General features: G+C 41.4%; 1 protein-coding gene across 1 annotated transcript in view; it reads left to right on the forward strand.

Annotated features, from left to right (window-relative positions):
- cacna1ea (calcium channel, voltage-dependent, R type, alpha 1E subunit a) overlaps positions 1-22065 on the forward strand; it is a 117485-nt gene that overhangs the window by 30351 nt on the left and 65069 nt on the right. Inside the window, exon 4 of the mRNA XM_085448725.1 lies at positions 18948-19214. Within this exon, the coding sequence (XP_085304851.1) occupies positions 18948-19214 (267 nt within the window). The remainder of the gene's footprint in view (positions 1-18947; positions 19215-22065) is intronic.

Genomic DNA, 22065 nt, shown 5'->3' on the forward strand with positions numbered 1-22065 from the left:
ATAGTTGTGTATTTCACAAAACCTTGTCACTTCACCATTTTTGCAATTTAGCATATTTAATCAGATGATACCTCATTTACATCTTGAAAAATCCATCCATCTGCCTTATCTATCTTAAGCATTACCAAGCAGCCAGTGTGTCCTAAGTCTGCCCTGAGGCCTGCTGCTGGTGGGACATGCCCAAAACACCTCACCTGGGAGGTCCCCAGGAGGCATCCTGTATGGATGACTGAACCAGTTCAACTAGGTCCTTTTGATGTGAAGCAGCAGCATGCTCCTCCTGTATGACTGAGCTCCTCAAACTATTTCTAAGGCTCAGCCCAATTTTTGTCACTTAAATCAGTGAATAATGTGATTTCAGTATTGAACAAAATAATTTCTTTGACCCTCTGGGATTTTCCCTCACAAACATCTGTAGGGTTCCAACAGGTCATAAGAGAATGTCCAGACTGCTCTGAACTCATAGGAAGGCAATAATAACTCAAATAACCACACATTAGTCAAAGGCAAGCCTTTCTTAATGCACAACACGTCAGACCTTGTAGCAAATGAGCTGCAGCAGCAAAAGACACACCAGATGCCAGGAAACTGATGCTGCAGTTCACATGTGCTCACCAGAATTGGAACATGGACGACTGGAAAAATAATGCTTACAACATTAACCTGCAAAGTAAAACAAGAGAATACCAAAAGACAAAAACACAGACAAGTTTAATTTAGCTTAACTTTATTAAAGACACACACGGGTCCATAGAAAATACACACACACACACAGAATACATTACACCAGATATAATAACAGAGACAGAGGAACAGGCACCTTTAAGACAGGAGTCGAGGGAAACACTGAAAGAATTAAAAGCACAAGAGGAAATAATGAGCTCAAAACAGAAACCGAAGCTCAATAACAACCAGAAAGATACTCAAATAAGTCAAGAGCCAAAGCCCAATATCACCACAATGGTAATGAAATCAAAACAGGAATGGAAAACATCTTCAACACACAAAAAACAAACAAAAACAATCACAAACGAGCTCAACGCTGAAAGAAAAAGGGATTGTTCACCTTCAGTAAAGTTGATCGATAAATAGGGGGTTTCCTTAAGTGAAGTCCTCAGCAGGGTAAGTTTCATGGTAGCATCTGTTTAAACTTGCTTATGCTAAATACTGGGAGAAGTGATAGGATGGGCATCACCAATATCTATACAAATGGGTGACAGTCAGTACTGTAGATGACCTGACCTGCTGATAAAGCAAAATCCATGAATATGGACACCGTTGGTACCTGTACCAAATTTGTCCACAAGCCTCAAATACAGTCTCGATCCAAAGTTTAAGACCACTTGAAAAATGGCAAAAAAATCATATTTTGCATGTTTGGATCTTCACAAGGTTCCAAGTAGAGCTTCAACGTGCAACAAGAAGGAATGGGAGTGATACAAAGCAGTTTGTGAGCGTGCAAATGATTGAAAACAACGCTTAAACTGAAACAGGCTGTTTTACAGCTGATCAGAAGTTTACGACCACACCTCCAAAAATCCCAATAACCCCCCAAAACAAAAAACAAAGTTCCAAACATGAAATCAGTAATTACCGTTATTGTTGATCACTTCAACAATTTGTTGCAGTGTGCTTGATGCAAGAGCTTCCACGAGGTGAGTGGGAACATTTCTCCGAGTGGTGAAGACAGTCGCACGAAGGGCATCTACTGTCTGGAACTGTTTTTTGTAAACTTCCCTTGCCATCCATCCTCAAAGGTTCTCAGTTGGATTTAGATCAGGGGAACACACAGGATGGTCCGACAGAGTGATGTTATTATCCTGGAAGAAGTCCCTTGTCCTGCGGGCATCGTTACCCCACAGATGAGGGCCCTCAGTCAGGAGGGATGCTCTCTGCAACATCTGGACATAGCCAGCAGCCGTTTGACACCCCTGCACCTCCTGAAGCTCCATTGTTCCACTGAAGGAAAAAGCACTCCAGACCATTATGGCGCCCCCTCCACTGTGGAGCGTAGAAAACATCTCAGGTGGGATCTGCCTGTCATCCCAGTAACGTTGGAAACCATCAGGACCATCAACGTTACATTTTTTTCTCATCAGAGAATAAAACCTTCCACCTTTCAATGTCCCATGTTTGGCGCTCAAAGTCCAGACGCTCGGTTCTGTGGCATTCAGAGAGACGAGGCCTTTGAGGACGAGTTTTGTTTTTGAAGCCCTTCAGTCTCAGATGCCGTCTGATGGTTATGGGGCTGCAGTCGGCACCAGTAACGGCTTTAATTTGGGTCGAGGATCGTCCAGTGTCTCGACTGACAGCGTATTGGATCCACCAGCTCAGTGCTGGGGAAATTTTGGGGGATCTTCCGATTTACTTTTTTTGTTCCATAACCCTCAGGATCATTTAAGAAATTCCAAATGACCGTCTTACTGCGCCCGCCTCAGCAGAGACGGCGTGCTGCGAGAGACTGCTTATGCAGCCGACCACGTTCAAAAAGGAAAGGTGTTTTGCCATCAGCGCGTCAGACCACCTGACAGAAAATGACAATAAATCCACATTTTTGCACAGATTTCTGCACATTGCTTTTCAAGGCATGTGGTCCTAAACGTTTGATAGGCTATAAAACAGCCTGTTTCAGTATAGGATGTTCAAACAAATGCTTTGTCTCACTCCCATTTCTTCTTGCTTAATGTTGAAGCTCTACTTGGAACCTTGTCAAGATCCAACCAAAATATGATTTTTTTATTTTTATTTTTTTTTTGCCATTTTTAAGTGGTCTTGAACTTTTGATCGGGTCTATATTTAGCAAATATTTCAGTTTGGGTAAAAGTCAAAGAAGGGCATAAACAAAACAATATTCCTGTTTTGTGATTAAATACCAAAATGAAGGTGTTGCCACAGAAATCTGCCTGCACTCTGTGCTCCCATTTTTTTTCAGTGCTGCGGTTGCTGCAATAGATGTTTGATGCCCTGCTTTGCTGCAGCTAAACGTCCTGAGGGAACTTTGAAATATGGCCACCGGTACTCCTGTCCAATGCCACGTGACATCAGCATGCTTGCCCACGTGCTGTTGATTCAGATTCAGCACAGTGAACAACTTCATGATGGGGTCCAAATACAGATGGCTTGCCAGCACCTTCAAAATTCAACATTTATTATTTGTTTAATAATTAATGATCTACAGCGTGCAGATAACTAACTTACCAGAAGCAATATCTTAAATTGATGTTTAAGGCTTTTTGCTGCTGGAGTTTTACTGTCAGTTCACACTTTTACTGGTTAGTGCACTCTATCTGTCACGACTGCTTTTCCAGAAAATAAAACAGAAATCTGCCAGAGGAGCATGAAGCTAAACCCCGAGTTACTCAGAAGTGTCTGAGCATTGATTGAAGGAATGCATGATGTATTGATCCAGAATAAACTGCTATCAGCTTCTGTCAAAATAAAGTGCCTCCCATGAATTGTTAATATCTTTACATGAAATGATGTGAGATTATCATTTTAAGTGGATTTACTGTCTCTTCGTCTTGTTTAAAAACCTATTTCCAGAATGAATTTATTTTTCATAGCGGCTGGTGGGCTTGTATTACTGCTCTGTGATATTGAAACCCTTTAGTGCAGGAAGCAATGCAACCTGTCAACCAGTTCCATCAACCTATCAACGGGTATGAACTTGCACAGAGACAAATAAAACACGCTCATGTAATTAAGTTTGGTTGGAGTGAGCGTCCCTGTTGACTGTCAGGTTGCAAAAAAATCGTATTAAATAATTTATTCCAGACACAACTGCATGAACTCCACGTTTAGAAAACAGCAAAATATAGATTTTAACTTGTGTTTTCCAAAGTTTTTATTGTTGTAATAAGGTATAATGATGCTTCATGTTTCTCTATTTTATCTATGTCTACAATTAGATCCATAACTTTTTGGACAAAGGCAAATTTTTTTTTACGTTTTTGTCCCTCTACAGTAGATTTTGAATCAGTCAGTCAATGTGGAATTTAAGTGTAGACGTTTCTCTTTAATTTAAGGGGTTTAACACATTGTCAGAGGCTACCATAAAATTAAATATAAGGATTTTTTTAAATAGTTGGCAGCCAATGACTGTATGATGTCTAGAAGTTATGGACATCAAAGACTAAGTTTCTTTTTGTCCTCAGTGACTGAAACGCTGCTCTTCTGGGTTAAAATCAGACGACTGGCATGACAGTTGAAGAAAATCCCACTCATTTGCCTCGAGAAACTCCTGCAGTATCCTTTGGTTCATTATCTATTTGCAGAATGAAACGCTGTCTGATCAGTTTTGCAGCATTTGGCTGAATCATCAGTAAATACCAGTGGCCCCGTTCCACTGGCTGCCGTACATTTCCATGCCATAACATTACCTCCATCAAGGTCTCCATAGTTTCCTCTCCTTCTCATCATTCTGATACAAATTCATCTTTGTTTCATCTGCTTTTAGACGTTTTCTGTCAAAGTGGCACCTTGTCGTAAACCCTCTGTCTGTCCGTTCATGAAGGCGTCTCTCGAGGTTAGCGCTTGACAGCGGCACACCGACCTCCTCGAACATTTTCTTGACTTGATTGGATACTTTCAAGGGTTTTTTCTTGATTAACCCTTTAAAGCCCAGTGTATCGTATTTGATGTGTTTTTGTGACTTTGCTTTACCCTCAATGATATAAATTGCATGACACGTTTTTAATGACTAAAATGCAAAAATATTGCTTATGTAACAAATGTGATGCAAATTAAAATCCTATGCAGATTAAAATTTGATATATATTGTCTAAAGGTTCAACAAACACTCCAGTATCACAAAATTTAAGATTTCTTGCAGTTATTTTATGGTCCAGGTTTTAAAAGGTTAAGGAAAGAATTCTGTGATCATCCACTTTAGTTGTCTTATGTGCTCTTTCAGACCTTTTGACCGCTGCATTAACCCTTGTAAACTTTTTGCTGTGCCTCTGATGGATTTATTTTTCAGCCTAGTGTTGGTCTTCCTCACTTGCACTGAGATGCCTGGAATCAGCTCCAGCTCTTTTTGTCATTTGTCATGAAGTAACAAGGGAGCCTCGTCCGGCTATTAAATTGCTTGTCAGTCAATTGTCCAATTACTTCTGAGTCTTTGCAAATGGAGGACTAAAAATGTGTCGTCGCCATTGGAACGCCAGTGTGTTTGACACTGCAGCTGTCACACGTGTCTTTGAACATTAAAGTGACCCTGAGGGGGGATGAATGTGAGCCCTGTCACAGACCTCGAATTCACTCCCTGCTATTCATTCAACGCTTTAGATTTAAATATCAAAGATGATTGTGATGTGCTCTGAGTTCAGTGCTGTTAGCTTATTGGAGCAAATAACGCCTTTGTAGTGCTGTGGGATTTCTTTCAGCCGCTGGTGCTTTCAAACCAAATAGACTTAGTAGGAGCCTTGGCTGTAAATGGCTTTTTCGGCCCATGTTTTGAGATTACAATTCAGTGTCGGGCTGGCTAGTATGTGGTCAGCATCAATATTCACGCATTAGCTTTTGTTTGAGGCAAATATACAGCAGAATCAGGCCAAACCTGTGTGTGTGTATATGAGAGATATTTATCACATCCAGTTCCTCACAAAACTAGAGAGTGCTCAGTTGTTGCAGCAGCATGACTTATGTTGCTCCAGGAGGGACTAGTTCTAACAAATGGGGTGAAGGATGCTGGGTAAGCAAACTGAATCATCATCAATATCCACCTGAGGTGCAAACTGTGATTTCAGCGTCATGACTGTGACCCCTACTGGAGCTCTAGAGAACTGGAGACTGTACAGTCAGACTCATGCATGCATTCATGAGACAAATGGATCGTGTGCTGCCTGTGAAGTGAACATTTGTCATTAAAGGGGTTTCTGAATCATTCTGAAGGCATTCACAAGAGAGGAGCGATAATAGATTTTTCACATGTAGATAAAATGCAAACAAGAAGCTGAGAGATCACACATTTGGAGCTCTTGTCAGGTTTAATATGACACCTTGAAACCCCTCCGCATAGTTAACCACTGATGAAGACGAGCAGTGATGGAGTCTACAAACACACAGAACTGATGAATCATCGTTCCGTATTTTTCATCTCAAGCCAAAGTTTCAATTTATCCTGTGTGTTAAATTAGCGTCGTGCATCCCACCAGAGAGCCTTCATGATCCACGGTCTTTGTGATTCACTGCAGCCTCAGTCAAGCTTGTCTGCACAGTATGTTTTCCAGACCAGAGCAGCTGCCACTTAAGAAGGGATTAGGTAATGATGTGGGGATGTACTTTCATGTGGAGTAAAAAATCAAGACTACGAGATCTGCAGCTGCTCCCCCCAGTTTGTCTAATCAGAGTGATTCAAACACAGTTATCACATGGCCTAATTTTCACTGCAGCTTTTCCTTTCCTTTCCCTCCATCACTCATGCACATTGCATAAAAACCTATACTTAGGCCTCAGTGGTGCACCACCTTCCACCAGCCTACAGGCCATCTGCTGATAACCAGCCTGCTCTTGCGCACCTCTGTGGTAAATTTACAGCTGCCTGTTGACAGTATTGATCTGTGGAGCTGCCGCTTTGATAATAAACACTCTTTTCATTCACTGTAATTTTATGTTTGGTGGATATATGGATAAGCACACGGTTTAATTTAAAAGGTAAATGGTCGCAGCGCTGAACAGTCACTGCAAATTTTTTTATTTATAGATTTTCTTTATTTGTTCAGCACCTGCTTCTTTTTCACTAAATTCCAGCAGGATTTTTTTTTTATTTAGGGTTTTTATTTATTTACACCAACAAATATCTCTAAAGCCTTGTTGTGTAAAACAAACATACTAATGTGTTCTGAATAAATGACATTTTATAGTTCTTGTTCTGCGATTCCTCTAAAGAAACATGGCTTCTGTATCCATTTGGATAATTTGTCTTTCAGAGAAAAGGCTCATATTGCTAACGGTGCATGATTAAAGTAAATCGCATTTACATTTCTATAACCAACAGCAGGTTTAGATAGTTTAGTTAATTACATGTAAATTAATAATGACTAAATACAATAAAATATTAATTAAATCGATCAGTTTATTTTAGATTACATAAACTCTTTAGACATTGCCGATCATAACGTGTTTTCTTTATTTCTTTCTTTAATGTCCCTTGGGAGGGTAGGACAAGACTTTGTCCAATTTTCATTGCATATTATTGGATTAAAAAAGCCCTCTTGCCAACTATTGGCTGCAACTCCATTCAAATAACAGAAAAATGGGGATGTGGGGGAAAGTTCTGCTTTCACAAGGAATTATATAAGGTCATTTTTTGGTTTATTGGATATTGGACAAGGCACCGGGGATGATTTAAATAGAAATCTTAAACTCTAAAAGCCTCGTCAGCAAAGTAAACCTCCTTAAATTTGGTTAAAGATAATGACCAGATTATCCACACAGCCGTGCAGCACATTTATTCCTAAATGTCACCCTGTCCTGCTGACTTTCTGTCCATTTTTACTGTGGTGCAAACCCCCCCTCCCCCCATCCCTTTTTTAAAATGATCCAAACAGACTGAAATTCAGTTTAACCCTATAATGCCCTTTATGTCATATTGTATCATATTTGATACATGAGTTTCTGAAACCTCTATCTCATCAACATAATCAATACTTGCCATAATTAATGTATAATAAAAATATATCATTCACAACATGATATAGAAAAAAATTGTGGAGTTTGTTACAAGAGTTAATGAACATCTCAGTTCCAAAAAATCTGAATTTTCTAGCTGTTTCTTTTAAAGGTTGAGTCTTAAAACATTATGTTCTATTAAATAATGTAGTTCCCGTGTTTGCCACTAGATGGCGGTTGCTGCCCAGCTATCTTGTTTTCCAGCAGAGCTTTTGACTTTATCCAAAGGAAAAGTTACGCAACATGCAACAGCTTTTAGTATTCATGGAGCAGCTTGGTAATATTAGGACACATATGCATGGGGATTTTAACATTGTCTTTTATTAGATATGTTAGACATGAGCCTAAAATGTCACCTGCATTTCATTTGAGGGCTTCACTTATGGATGGAAACAGTTTGATGAACCTACAGTGACTTTGAGTTTTCCTTGGACAATTTGTTCTCCAGTTTGCAGCATAATGATGCCCTCCAAAAATACATTATTCATGTAGATTGTACAGTTTTACACCTTTTCCTTGTCATCACAGCAAACATTGTACGACATTGCTTCATATTAGTGGAAATGCTAAAGACTACTCATAGTTGTATTCAAATTTGCTATAAAATGTGTTGACATGTGTAAGGATTAATCCCACACGGGCTTCAAAAATGTATATTGTATGATGTGAATATTACATTTATGATTCAGGCAGCGCTGGTGTCAAACACTGCATTGCGGGGCTTTTATTTGAACTTTCTTTGGTTTTTAAAATGTGCATAAAGCTTTTCTGAATGAATCAATCACCATAAGAGATTCAGTGCATGTGACAGCAGACATCTACTGGAAACAGCAGCTTTCAACTAGTGTCTAAAAACACCTAAAACATGCTTCCCAACTGTTGCTTCTACCACTCGAAACTCGCAGTACATGTGGAAACCAGGTTAACAGCACGCCTAGGCAGTCGACGCATCGAACATAACTCTGCTCCCTGTGGGGAATGATGATTTATGTGGGCTGTTCCATAAAATCTAGGGTTGCAACAACAGATTTGCTGGGCTGAGAATAGGGGGCATGTCAGTTCAGTTGCTAGGAAACAAGTGGAGGAATACAACAGTGGAAGGCAGAAATCTTGGCTGGAGAAAGAGGGGGAGAGAGGTTAAGACAGCTGCAGAGATAGAGGTGGGTAAGAGAGAAAGAAAGAAGAATGTGCCACGGGGTAAATGTGTTTCATCATCTTTCCTCTGGGCGCTGAACGAGGCCCGGAAAGAAAGCAGCAGTGCTGCTGTTTCCATTGTGTGTTGTTACAGATGGATGACTACTGATCTTCCGAACCCACTTTTAATTATTCCTGTTTCCATCATTAAAAACAAACTCTTCCCAATGTGAAGCCCAGACGTTCAAATGATGGTTCCTCTACTGCTCATGCTTAACACACAGCCAGCTACACACACAGGTCCTCTCATGTTTCAGCCATTACCATCTCAATGAAGCTAAATATAGTCCAGTCCCCTGGTCCCTTCATCTCAACACATCAATAGGTTGGGCTTTGTCGCCTGTTGGTCCGTCTGTGTTTGACCCGAGCTTTTGGGCTCTGGGCGATAACACGCTGACCCAGCACAGCTGTTATTCTTGGGAAACTTCACGTGTGGTTTTTGGAGATTTGAGTGTTTGATATTGAAGCTGCTGAACGAGAACACTTTTGACACTTTTAGCATTAAAGTCTTGTACTCAGAAATATAATATCATTAACCCCACACAGCTGCTGTGCTGCATGTGAAACTGAAAACTCTCAGAAATCATACTTGGCAGTACAGTCATATTTATATCAATTAGCTTGTTTTGTGTTTTCTGCAGTTAATTCCAAAACTGTGTGTTATCATTTTGTTATGGTCTCGTATACGTGATGGTCCATCGTGTCCGGGACTGCATGTTGCAACGATGACACAGAGAAACAGTTTAATCAGCTGGTGATAACACAATAAACCTCAGCTTTCTCAATGTTTTCGCATATTTAATATCATTTATTGCCACAGGCAAACACACTGCTGTGTACATAATGTAAAGTACTTTGTAGGTTTTCTACTGTATCAACGTTGATCCTCTTGGAGGGGAGATTCATCGTGTAACTCGGCTCACCTGAGACTAAAAGCTGGTCCATGCTTGTCTCTTCCACAGCACAGATGAAACGCATCCACTCGCTGCTTGCATTGCTGATGCTGCAGACGCCCTCACTTCACTATTTTTTGCGTTAGTTTAATCAGAATATGTTGCATCTAATTGACTTAAATCTTGCGTGCACCCCCAGTTTGTTCGAGTTTTACTTGGGCTCGTGTGATTAGAAGAAGGGAAAGGTTTATAATTATTGGTTCTGTTTGTTTTCTTACTCTAAAGTGCAGAAACAAGTTTACACCAGTACAAGAGGAGGCTGTGGTGGGGAAAAGGGGAAAATTTTAATCAGCCGGTATTCTTTGGAGACATACGCTGAGAGGGAGAGAGCAGTAGCTCCAAATAAATGAAGACAATATCTGACCGTGTTAGAGCGCCAAACAAAGAGTAAAGAGGGATTCATGGCTCTGTGGTCATTAATTTGAAATTAAATGTGATGTTGTGCTGCCTCACTCAGCTAATGTTGAATATATATGGTATTTTTACAAGGAGGCTGCTGTCCACTGTGTGGAGGCGTCCAAGTTTTACTTCAGGCGCCCAAGTTTTACTTCAGGCGCCCAAGTTTTACTTCAGGTGCCCAAGTTTTACTTGGGCGACCGTGGTTCAGAGAGTTGGGAAGCTCATCTGTAACTGGAAGGTTGCCGGTTCAATCCCCCCAGCTCTCTCTGCCCTGGTCGTCGTGTCCTTGGGCAAGGCACTTTACCCTACCGCCTACTGGTGTTGGCCAGAGGGGCCGATGGCGCGATATGGCAGCCTTGCTTCTGTCCCAGGGCAGCTGTGCCTGCACCAGTGTGTGAATGTGAGAGTGAATGAATAGTGGCCTAGAAAAGCGCTATATAAATGCAATCCATTATTCTGTGACCACAATGCAGAAAACGGCCGTTGTTTGATCAAACAGCAACAGATTGTTTGCTTTTTTTTTGGCGCAGCTCCTTCTCCATGTTCTGTGCACCCAACTGTTAAAATAAGTTTGAGTTCCTGCAGCACCTTCAGGTGTGAGCACCTCTATAAAAGCTGAGGATTTTGCAGTTTGCTGGTCTGGAGCATTCAGGTCCCAGCATCTCTCCCCAAGGTCAGACTGTTCAATACTCAACGAAATAAAAAAGAGCTCCATGTCAGACTCAGCCCTCAATGAACATGATAAATGTTAAAATTCACGACAGTACGATTAGAAAAAGACTTAAGAAGTTGAAAACGTCTTCTCTCTATAAAGAACATGACAGCATGGCTTAGCTTTGCAAATTTGTTCTTGAAAAACACCACAAAAGAGGTTTGGCCATAATGTGCAGCAACCAAACACTTCATACCACCTGTCAAGCACGTGGTGGAGGGGTGATGACAGGACTCACAGGACTGGGACACTTAAATGCACTGAGTTGACCATAAACTCCTCTGAATACAAACGTATTTTAGAATCTGCAGACATTTGTGCAACAGATAACGCTTGGGCAAAGTTGGGGAACAGGTGAACGGTCATAAGTCTAGATCTACACTCCCTCTAAGCCGGTGGCAGGACGTTAAATATATAAACTAATAGCTAAAATTCCTCCACAACAATCTAAGCGATAAAGTCGTATCGTAAATAATTACTTCGTTGATCCTTCAAAAGTCATTCTACAAGAATCATAGGGTGTGCTTAGTTTTTGCAGGACTACCTTAAGCCCAGTGACATGACTGCAGGCTTGCATAGCCCAAAAAGGCTCAGCAGAAGGTATTTCTGTGTATAGTTTGAATTATTAATTACAGCAAAAGCTGGAACAGATCCATTTAAAAGTTCACATAATGTTAGGCAGTTTGCAAATTTCATTTTCAAGCAAATTGCAAGCAGCTACAGCGATACATCTTTTGTAGTGTGTGTGTGTGTGTGTGTGTGTGTGTGTGTGTGTGTGTGTGTGTGTGTGTGTGTGTGTGTGTGTGTGTGTGTGTGTGTGTGTGTTGCTGGCATGCCCCCGTGACATTTTCATGCTCTGTAACAAACAGCAGGACTACTATAAAGATTTAAAGCACTGAAACGAGCTGATGACGTGTGAGGTGTCATGGCGCTGATGCCTTAATGTGTGACTGCAGGAAGAACAGCTGTGCTATTGTGGTATCTAAACGTTTCTCAAATTTGGCCCAGCCGATATGAATAAGGCCACTTTTGTTTGCATCCCAGGATGTATGATGCTGCATGTGACATCATCATGCAGGGGTTCGCCTAGAGCGGCGAAACCTCCCGAGCAAACTTTATCTCTTCAAAGACCCAAGGCTGTTATGTTCAATCATAGCCGTTGAAAATACTTGGCTGTATGCTGTGGACTGAAGGTTCTGAGGTTTATAAAGGGAAGTGTCTACTTCCAGCAGTGTGATAATGGAGTGGCGTAATGGAGGAGACAAGAAAAACAATTATGAAACTCTGGTGACGTGCTATGATGGGATTGCCTGGATGTGTTTTGGTCTGCTCTGTAATACCTGCACAATTAAAGCTCCTCCCCTGGCTGTCATCAGCTGCGCTCTCCACACTGATGAAACTGTGTTGACAACTCTGACTCACACTCAGATTCCTTATATTACGTTTCTGTCTCTCTCTGTCACACACACACACACACACACACACACACACACACACACACACACACACACACACACACACACACACACACACACACACACAGTAAATAATGTGTGTTATCTACTGCATTAGCTTCCAGCACTTACACCGCTCCAATTAAAATACTTCTCATTTAAGCAGTGATTAATTCTTCGTTTCTTTTTTCCTCAGTAGAGTTCACATACTCCGCTGTGTTTTGCAATAAAGTGTAACTAAAGATGAAAAAATAGACACCTAAATAATGACCTAGATCATAAAACTCATTTATAGGAGTCTAATTTACGAATGATGCACCTCTGCTGACTCCTAGTAAACAAATGGGACCAGGCCTTTCACATTAGACTCTTATTGACTGTCTATTAAATGTATTTTAAAACATTCTTCTGTTGCAAGGCTTTTATGAATCGATTAGCCCACCTTAGCCTGTTTATTTCTTTTCTGATCTGTTGTTGTTTATATGTTTGTTTGTTTTTTTGTTTTAAAATGTCTTTATGGATTTTTTTATTCTATGGAGCATCTCAAAGCTTTGTTAAGTAAACCTCTATTTAAACATGTTTTCTCTATGATTGTACTCTACTATCCTGCATTCAGCAGCAACTTTTTATTTACACCGTGTTGGTGCAGAGTTTTAATTCTTCAACAAGGTGCTGGAGACATTCCTCGGGGATTTTGGTCCATATTGACGATTCAGATTTGTGAGCTGCACGTCCGTGATGCAAATCTCTTGTTCCACAACATCCCACGGGGGTGTTCTAATGGATTGAAATCTGGTAACTATTCAAGAAACCAGTTTTAGATGATCTGAGCTTTGTGATGTGGTGTGTCATCAAAGATCGATATGCTGCGGTCATAAATGCTCAGCGTCAACACACAGATAGGCCGTGCCTTTTTAATTACGCTCGGTTGGTACTAAGAGGCTCAAAGTATGCTAAGAAAGCATTGCTCACAGCATTGGAGTAGAATAGAGATACAATTATGAGATATAGTTAATTGTTTTAATGGCGTTTGGATGGAAGCTTTCTGTAGTGTGCAGGGATGAGCCCTTATTGATCTGTAGCACCTTCCAGACGGCAGCAGATTGAAAAGATGGTGGCCAGCATGAGAAGAGTCCTCGATGATGTTCTGTAGACGTGCTCGAGTGAACGTAGCTGACTGTTGGTGGTCCAGCCATGCTGTCATGTTGTCTGCGATAAATTCTGACCCTACCATCTGGATGTTGCAGCAGAAATCGAGACTCATCAGAGTCTGACTGGGTGTGTCCTTCTGCTGCTGTAGCCCTTCTGCTTTAAGGCTTGATGTGCGTGCAGAGATGCTCTTCTGCATATCTTGGAGTGGTTACTGTTGCCTTCCTCAGAGCGGTCTGTCCATTCTCCTCTGACCTCCAACATCAACAAGGCGCCCAGAGAACTGGATCTTTACTTTCAGATCTGTAAACCCTGGAGATGGTTTTGAATATTTCGCCCAACCAACAACAACTGTGCCACATTCAAGGTCACTTTTCTTTTTCACCTTTCTTCCTCAGTGAGATCTTCTTCTCATTCAGTTTGATCTTCTGAAACGTGTCCAGATGTCTAAATGCACTGAGTTGCTGCCATGTGATTGGCTGATTGGACATTTGTGTTAATGACCAGCTGAACAGATGTATCTAATAAAGTGGCTACTATGTTCTATTTAGTGTTAAAGTTTTAACTTTGAGTTGAGAATCTGGAACATTTTATGCCCCAAAGTCTTCTTTGTGCTGCACTGGAGACCTTTTTCTTGTTACACGTTATGCTGTATTCATTTCTGTCTCATTTCTGTCTCATAATTCTGTTTTGAAGAGCACGTGTGAGCTTGATGTCCTTGCTGAGGTGGCACCATGACACTGAAGCTGTCCCAGCCTTCCCAGATATTTTTGCAGAGCACAGACAGTACTGCCTCATGAATGTGTCATCTTCTTACTTCTCTGCTCCAAGTCACCGTGGGACTGAGTTTTTAAAAAATCAGTCTATCAAAACCACAATCTTTGTCATTGTTTGTTGAGGAAAAGTTGTAAGGTAGGAAGTTAATCCATGGGGAATTTTTCCTTTTTTAGATTCAGTTTATTTCTGCATTTGTACGGATGGATACTGTCTGGCTTAACTGGAGCACAGTATCATGAAATTAGTTCATGTTCATGACAGAAAGTGGGTTAAGCAACCTGAATTCAACACATGGGAGCTTTGTGGGAATACGTTGCTGAGCAATGACGGACTAAAAGTGTCAAATGAACATACGTGCATGCACACGTTTGTTCATACGTGTGCTCGGTGAGTAAGTTTCAAAACTGATAGGAGAAGAGAAACAATAATGTTCAGGTTTCAGATAGATGCCTGCCAGGTATCTCCGTTCACACTTCTATTTTTGAACCAAAATCTCTCATTCTGTGGCACCAAGTCCCATTACGGGAGCAGAGACTGTCAACCTGCTGCCATGTCCATGTTCCTGATGTAGATTTTCTGCAAGCTACACTCCTATAGACTTTCCAACATTAACAACACGTCTAAAATGCCAAAGTAGGTGCCTGTTGTCTAGAATATTTCCTTTCAGTAATACTGTTATCATGGTAAAGCGTAGGGGGGCAGGTTTGAATCTGCTTTTGTTAATACAGGAAGCAGGAAATTTGGCTTTTACAGATTATTAGTTAAGGTCTCCCATAAACTTCTAAATGAGCCTCTGGCATCCCTGTAAGAAAGATCATTAACGGATTTATGTAATTATTTGGGAAGCCAAAATCGACCCTAAGACTGTGTAGTGGTTTACACATTTGCCCAATGAGTGAAACAGCCCCGCTTTGATCCCGGGAGGAGACACAAATCCCTTTGGGGTTGCATCAGGAAGGGCGTCCGGCGTAAAAAATCTGCCAAGTCAAACATGCGGCGCTGCCTGCTGTGGCGACGCCTTGTGAATAAGGGAGCGGCCAAAAGTAGCTTTTATGAGACTCATTCGTAGCTGCAAAAGAAATTTAATGAAAATCATGAAAACATTTGAAAATCTTTGTACGCTTGGACACATGGACACCGAGTTCGTTTTGAGCTGGCGCATCTGATCAGGGCTTTGCCCACACACTTTATATTAAGCTGCATTTCAAATAATATTTAGAAGTGATGATATTTTATTATCAACGTTTTATTTTTTATTCCTAAACCTTTTACTGATAGATGTAATTACCACGTCCTCCAATATGATGTTTATTTCTCTTTTAACTTCTCCAATATCAAAATAATAATGATCAGAAAATCCCTCCTAGGACTGTTTACCCACAGTCTGGAAAAACTTGGATGATCCAACAGTGAATTTATGTAAATTGACAACTGTGTACTCGAAGAACCATTAAAACAGCCTTTATTACATAAAATGTACATTCATGACTGCAAATGGAAAGTGGACTGGTTCTTATATAGTGCTTCCTACTTTACTTGAGCACTCAAAGCGCTTTGTACCACATTCACCCATCACACCCATTCATACCCTGAGTGCTTTCTACTTAACATTCACACACATTAATTAACATTCACACACCAGGGGATGCATCAGAGATTACTTGGGGTTCAGTATCTTGCCTAAGGATACTTTGGCATGGGGACTGGAGCATCCGGGCATCGAACCACCAAAAGTAGCTTTTGATTTACAGCAACCCCAACTGCCAACTTGATAGCTGATTAGAAAAGATAAACACCAGCCAGATGGATTTTTCGAAATCCAGTCAGAATGCTCTCCAGCAGCTCAAAATCAATGAAATCAATCAAGACCCTCGTTCGTCTTTTGTCCAGAGAAGAAGATTTACTGTTCCTAGGTCAGCACCACCGACCACAAAACAGAAAATGAACCCCACCCAGACCTCGCTGTAGTTCTTGTAGTTTTGCATCATGCCTCATCAGAGCTAAAGGGACCGTTTCATCTGACTTGAGTCAACAAAGTAAGTTTACAGCTAAAAGTTTTTTTCATTAGAGAGAAACTGAACTGAAAGCAACATGTTAAACAAAGAAACTGTAACCTTTTGCTTGCTGTCTTTTCCAGGAAGGAGCCGTCACCCTTCCCTCTAATCATCCCTGCCGCTAACACCTAATTACCATAATTCACCCCTCACCTCTCAGCTAAGAAATCTGTGACTGCTGCTGCTGCACACTCCGGCAGAAACAATGTAATGGTATCACTCGCTTAGCGGTGCACAGAGGAAGTGGCAGAAGTAGCATTTTTATCAGACAATTAGTTGTTAGAGAGAAATAAAAAAAATGGAGCGTAGCTGTTTTTTAATTTCTTTTTCCTCCCCGAATAGTTTTGGCTCATCACTCCGACGGACTGTTACGGGGAAATCCGAGGCGTCTCTTCAGCTTAAATGTCAGATATTTTTGCCTCTTGTGCGTTCTATTTTTAACGCCTATAATGTGTTGGAGCACTAATGACTTGGAAGCCACACACCATTGATCACTGCCTTCGTCATAGCACCATTACAAAAGCCGCATCAGTGCCGGTGTCGTGGTTAACTCTCCCCTGTGGTTCCTCTTTTCTTTGTCTTCTGTTTCCATCATCATCCGTTTACTCTCTCTCTCTCTGTCAGTTAGAAAAATTATCTGATGAAAGCCGGTGGATTTTATTTTTGCATTAACTCCCTCAATTGTGCCATTAGATAAAACCTTTTAAGGCTGAAGTTATACATATGAGTTCATATATTTTTGGGCAGGGACTGTTTAGAGTCTCATTACCAACCCGTCAAAGACGAGGCTGTGTTTATTTGGACATTTGTCCCTATGGTTACAAATCACTAATATGTCAATCCTCTTCTTGGTACTTTGACATTCTTGCCTGTCTGTGCCTATTTTAAAGCTGTAAAAAGCAGTTAACAAATATACATTTTTCAGTAATTTCCTAAATCCAGTGCATAGTGTAGTCTAAGTGGTTCGGGGCTATTTTCAGCTGTAAATTAATTAACATTTAGTGTGATAATGAGCAGCCTATTTAAAGCCCGCTGATGTGTGTGAGACTGATACATGCGGGATTTGCAAAGTAGAAGTGTCCGGCTTTTTTATGATGATGGAAATGTCATCCAGTGCAGTTGCTCATTATTTATTTATCTGTTTGTTTGTTTTTAACAAGGATTAACTTTATAAGCTGACTCTCATTATTGCTTGTTCCACATTAAGGTTTCGTGCGACTATATAAAGATTTTATTCCTTCATTCTGAAAACGTGTCATCATCCTCACACAGCAGCGTGACTCGCCCTCACTACGTGACTCGCAATAGTGGGTTTTGAACCCCGTAATTAGCCGAAGAAGCTCGCTGCTGTCCTCCTGAGTGTATTTAACAACAGGTGTTTACTCCTCGTCAGATCTGATGCGTGAGCAGCATCCGGGTTGCTCTCCCTGAGGTGTGAACCGAGCAGGGTGAACAACAAAAGTCAAAACAAATATGACAGCGTGGCCTCTGTTCAGATAGAAGCTGACCAGCCGACCTGTATAAGTGATCCGGTGAACATTGGGGTTTTTAAAAGGCTGTTGCGCACATTTTTACTGAAACCATTAATCCGTGTGTGTTATGACTTATGGCTATTTCAAATATTTACCTTTGGAATAAGGCGTTTACCTAATGCTTGATGTGTGGTTAGACATAATCTCTTGGAGATTGAGGCGAATAACTGTTTCCATTATATGCTGACATTATTTATTCCACCCGTGACTCGTGTTTTATCTGTCTTTCTTTCCTGTCAGCACCCGATTTGTTAACTATATTCACACCTCGCGAGCTGCATAGGTTGGACAGAGGTTATTAGTGTTGATCCTGTCGCATTAGGAGACACAGTTCACTCCTCCTGCTCTCACACTGCGGGGGAAAGAGGAGACGCTTCCTTTACCTACTACCCTGCTGCAGACGAGGCGGGTTTTTCTTTCCCGTCTCAGAGACAGTCAGCTTATTTTGTTGGCATGGAAAATGTCAAAGTTCTTTTCCCTTCGTGCTCTTAACGCACGCTCTTGGTCGCTCTGCTGGTAGGTGGTCAGCAGAGAAGAGGAGACGGGAGATGTGCTCTGAATTAGTCAGTGGACTGTTGCTAGTTTATTTAAAAATCCATGGATCAACCTGCTCTTCTGCTTTTCGCGCAGGGGACTGAGGATGGCTGAAGACGTGACCTGTTGCAGCTTTTCTTTCAGATTTTAGTGCTTGGATGTAAAACGGAGCAAAATGAATCAGTTTTCTCGGTGTGGCGGATTGTTAAATGAAGACGAGTTGAATTACTTTTTGGGACTTGTGTGTTTTTGCGCAAAGCGACTTATTTGGGGAAATTGACTCGGGGTTTTGTCCGGGCTGCTTACTGGAGCGATTCTGTGATTTTTCTTTTCTAACTTTAAAAGCACCGGTCGCGGTGTTGTTACAAAAAACCCTGACGATGGTCTAAAACTGATCAGGATCTCGCCACCCCGCCGCTGTCACGCCGAGCGCGGTACCGCGCCCTGCTTTCTAGGAGAGTATAACCGCATTTTCTCCCCTTTCTCATCCCACCTCCCGTGTGGTTTGCTTTTAACAGAATGGCCCGTTTCGGAGACGACGTCCCGGGCTTGTTGAGTTCAGGGGATGGAGGGTCAGAGCGCATCCGGAACCGCGATGGCGCTGCCGTGTCTACAGGTGGTATATCTCCAGCTTTCAAGCAGACCAAAGCGCAGCGTGCCCGCACCATGGCCTTGTACAACCCTATTCCGGTCAGGGAGAACTGCTTCACCGTCAACAGGTCGCTCTTCATCTTCGGCGAGGACAACGTGGTCAGGAAGTACGCCAAGAAAATCACTGAGTGGCCATATCCTTTTCAGCTTCACGGTGAAAGCACACTCATCCAGTATCTGCACAGACTCGTGTAAATAAAGTACAGCGGTGAGTAAACTGTTATCCAATTGGTTAAAACAAATTAAGTTTATTTGTGGTTCTACAGTCTCAATACTTTCTCCTCATATTTCCACAAGTTGTGCCCAATTTCACAGAGGGCAGAAGTGCTTCAGTATGTTGCCCTCAGTTTCTCAGTGCAACAGAGACTCAAGTGTAAATTTCAGCACCATGGACAGCACACACGGGACAATATGTAAGAAATTAAGTCTTCACCACATAAACAGGCTCACCTGGTTCTTAGGGTGCAGTAAGGAAAAAAGAGGCAAAGAGCAGGATACAAAACAAGTTAGAATCAGACTTTTTTCAGACTCGCAGGCTTAATTTTGCTATTCTATATAACAAAAATACAAAATGACTGAAGTTCTCGATCAGATTGACAAAGATTATGGCTAAAGCAGCTTCTAGAGGGTGTTAGTGGGTGTCAATGGAAAGTGGATTAGAGGAACATGAAAGTTCATGTCTGTAAATCTTCTCTGTCAACAATAAGCCGTGACGGCCTGCTTTTTCCATCATATCCACTGCCTCAACTCAAACTCAAGCTGACTGTTCAGTTAACCCACAGAAAATCAATTCAGAGGTGCTTCCGTAACTCATTTGGTGTTTTTGGTCACTTTTTACAGCAAAATGTTACCCAGGACCTGATTATTACATCTCGCTGTTTCTGAAAGAAACACTGTTATCAGCTTGTTGCTGCTGGCAACAACACACACACACACACACACACACACACACACACACACACACACACACACACACACACACACACACACACACACAAACTGTCCATTGGTGACATGTTTGTGCTTCTGCAGCACAGCTCACCAGGTGTCCTGGCCAGGTGTGGCCTCTTTACTGACTATTGTTCTGCTCCATTCAACAGCTTCCTGACTGACTAACTGGCCTACTGCTGATTTAAAAAAAAAACCAGCAAATAGAATGAGTCCGCTTCTATTGTGGAGTATTGTGTCTATTGTTGTTTTCTCTGGGTTTGCCTCTTTATTGAGTTGATTAAATATAGAAGGAGATTTCAATCAACGCTCGGGGAGGAAAAGCATTATAGCGTGTGCGTTTATTATATTACAGCTTCCGAACCTGCAGGGGCTGGGTTATTACCAATATTGATACTATAACTGCACCGATGAGACACATTTTGTGTTCTGCAGCAAGGAATGAATTGTCTTTAAATAAAAATAAAGCGTGTGCTGTAGTGACCAAAAAGAAAAAAGCAATGATCCAGAATAACCTCCAGGTTAATGTGTCGCGGTGGAGGGAGTGTCTACTTACATATAATGAGCTCTACTGTATCTGATTAACAGACATTTACAGGAATTATATGTAATGATGTCTGATCGTTGTGTCATGTGCATTACAACCAGTCATTAGTCACTGACTCATACTATATTACACTGTTTACTAATATTGTTTTGAAGAGAGTGATGCTGAGCTGACTGATGCTGTGTTCTGGTCAACATCGTATGTGCCTGTTATGATCACTGTTCTGAGTATGAAGGTTCAGGCACAGCAAGAAAGCACAGATAATGCAGAAAGTGCAGTGAAATCTATGAACAAAGTGGTTTCAAAGGAAAGGTTTTACATTTTGGGAGATATTGATGCTTATTTCCTTTCTTCCAAAGACTTGAGATTAGACTGCACTTGTATTAAAGAGTAGCCTAATAGGCCGTTGATTCTGTGGAGTAACCTGGCAACAAATAATAGAATTTGCTGAGATTTTCTTGCTGACTAAACTAAAATGTGGATCAGATACTTTCATACTTATAATAATAATTAATGATGAAAACATTGTTTCTGGGCATTTGCCAGAAAATGGTTGTCAACCAGTGGAGTAGCCTATCAGACAGAAAAGGAGTCGGAGAACTGCCTCGTCCTGTACAAGGACAAGTATCAGCACCTCAAAAGGTCAACAATTAATGTGTTATATGTCTCTTTTCTAATCCACTCAAGTCATGCTTTTACATTATCATGTACTTAACTACTTGTTAGCCAAGAACACTGACTTCCTGGGAGTTAGTCATCTCTATGCAATTGGCAGGAAACCTGCATCTTTTCCAGAAATCATTTTTGTTGTTATTCCAAAAGTTGCAAACTTTAAATAGACCAAGCAAAGCACCTCACAAATGTACTTGGTGCAATGGTTTGCAACTTGTACTGGTCCTCTCAGAGATAGACGTGAACAAATGCACACACATATATGCACAGTCTCTGCAGTACATCAGGTAAAGGTCAGCCTCGTGGTTGGAGCAAAACTTGCTCCTGTCACCTCACCGTAAGAGCTTCTTTTTTTTCTTCTGAGTGCTCAATTAACAGCAGATGATCAATTAAGGAATTATCCAGAAGCTTCCGTGGCTGGGTGTGTAAGGATGGAGCGAGAATGGTGTGTGGGCTTATTAGAGCACATCAGATTGTGTTTTGATGGTTATTTGCGTCCGTGATTTCTTATATGGAGTACAGTCTCTCTTTGGAAGGTGTGGTTCAATGTGCAGTCGATAGAAGCCGACGGAGGCCTGGTCTGATAAGGCAGTTATGATGAATTTGCCCAGGTCCAGAGTTTAGTGTGGCAGGCCTGGTGAGGACTTGCAGCTGCTTCTCCTGTCTGATCCCCACTGGGATACCCCACAGTGGGAAGTTTCCCATTGAGAAGGTACACTTCTAAATAATTGATTGATGGTTTTAATGGTTTGTTTCATCAGTGATGCACACAGAAATAATCATGTGAGAGCTGGTTAGCACACTTTGAGCTTCTAAGT

The sequence above is a fragment of the Copadichromis virginalis genome, linkage group LG23 (genome assembly GCF_057382275.1).
Source record: "Copadichromis virginalis isolate Kocher_CV1m ecotype Utaka linkage group LG23, C_Virginalis_male_GT1.1, whole genome shotgun sequence".
Taxonomy (NCBI): Eukaryota; Metazoa; Chordata; class Actinopteri; order Cichliformes; family Cichlidae; genus Copadichromis; species Copadichromis virginalis.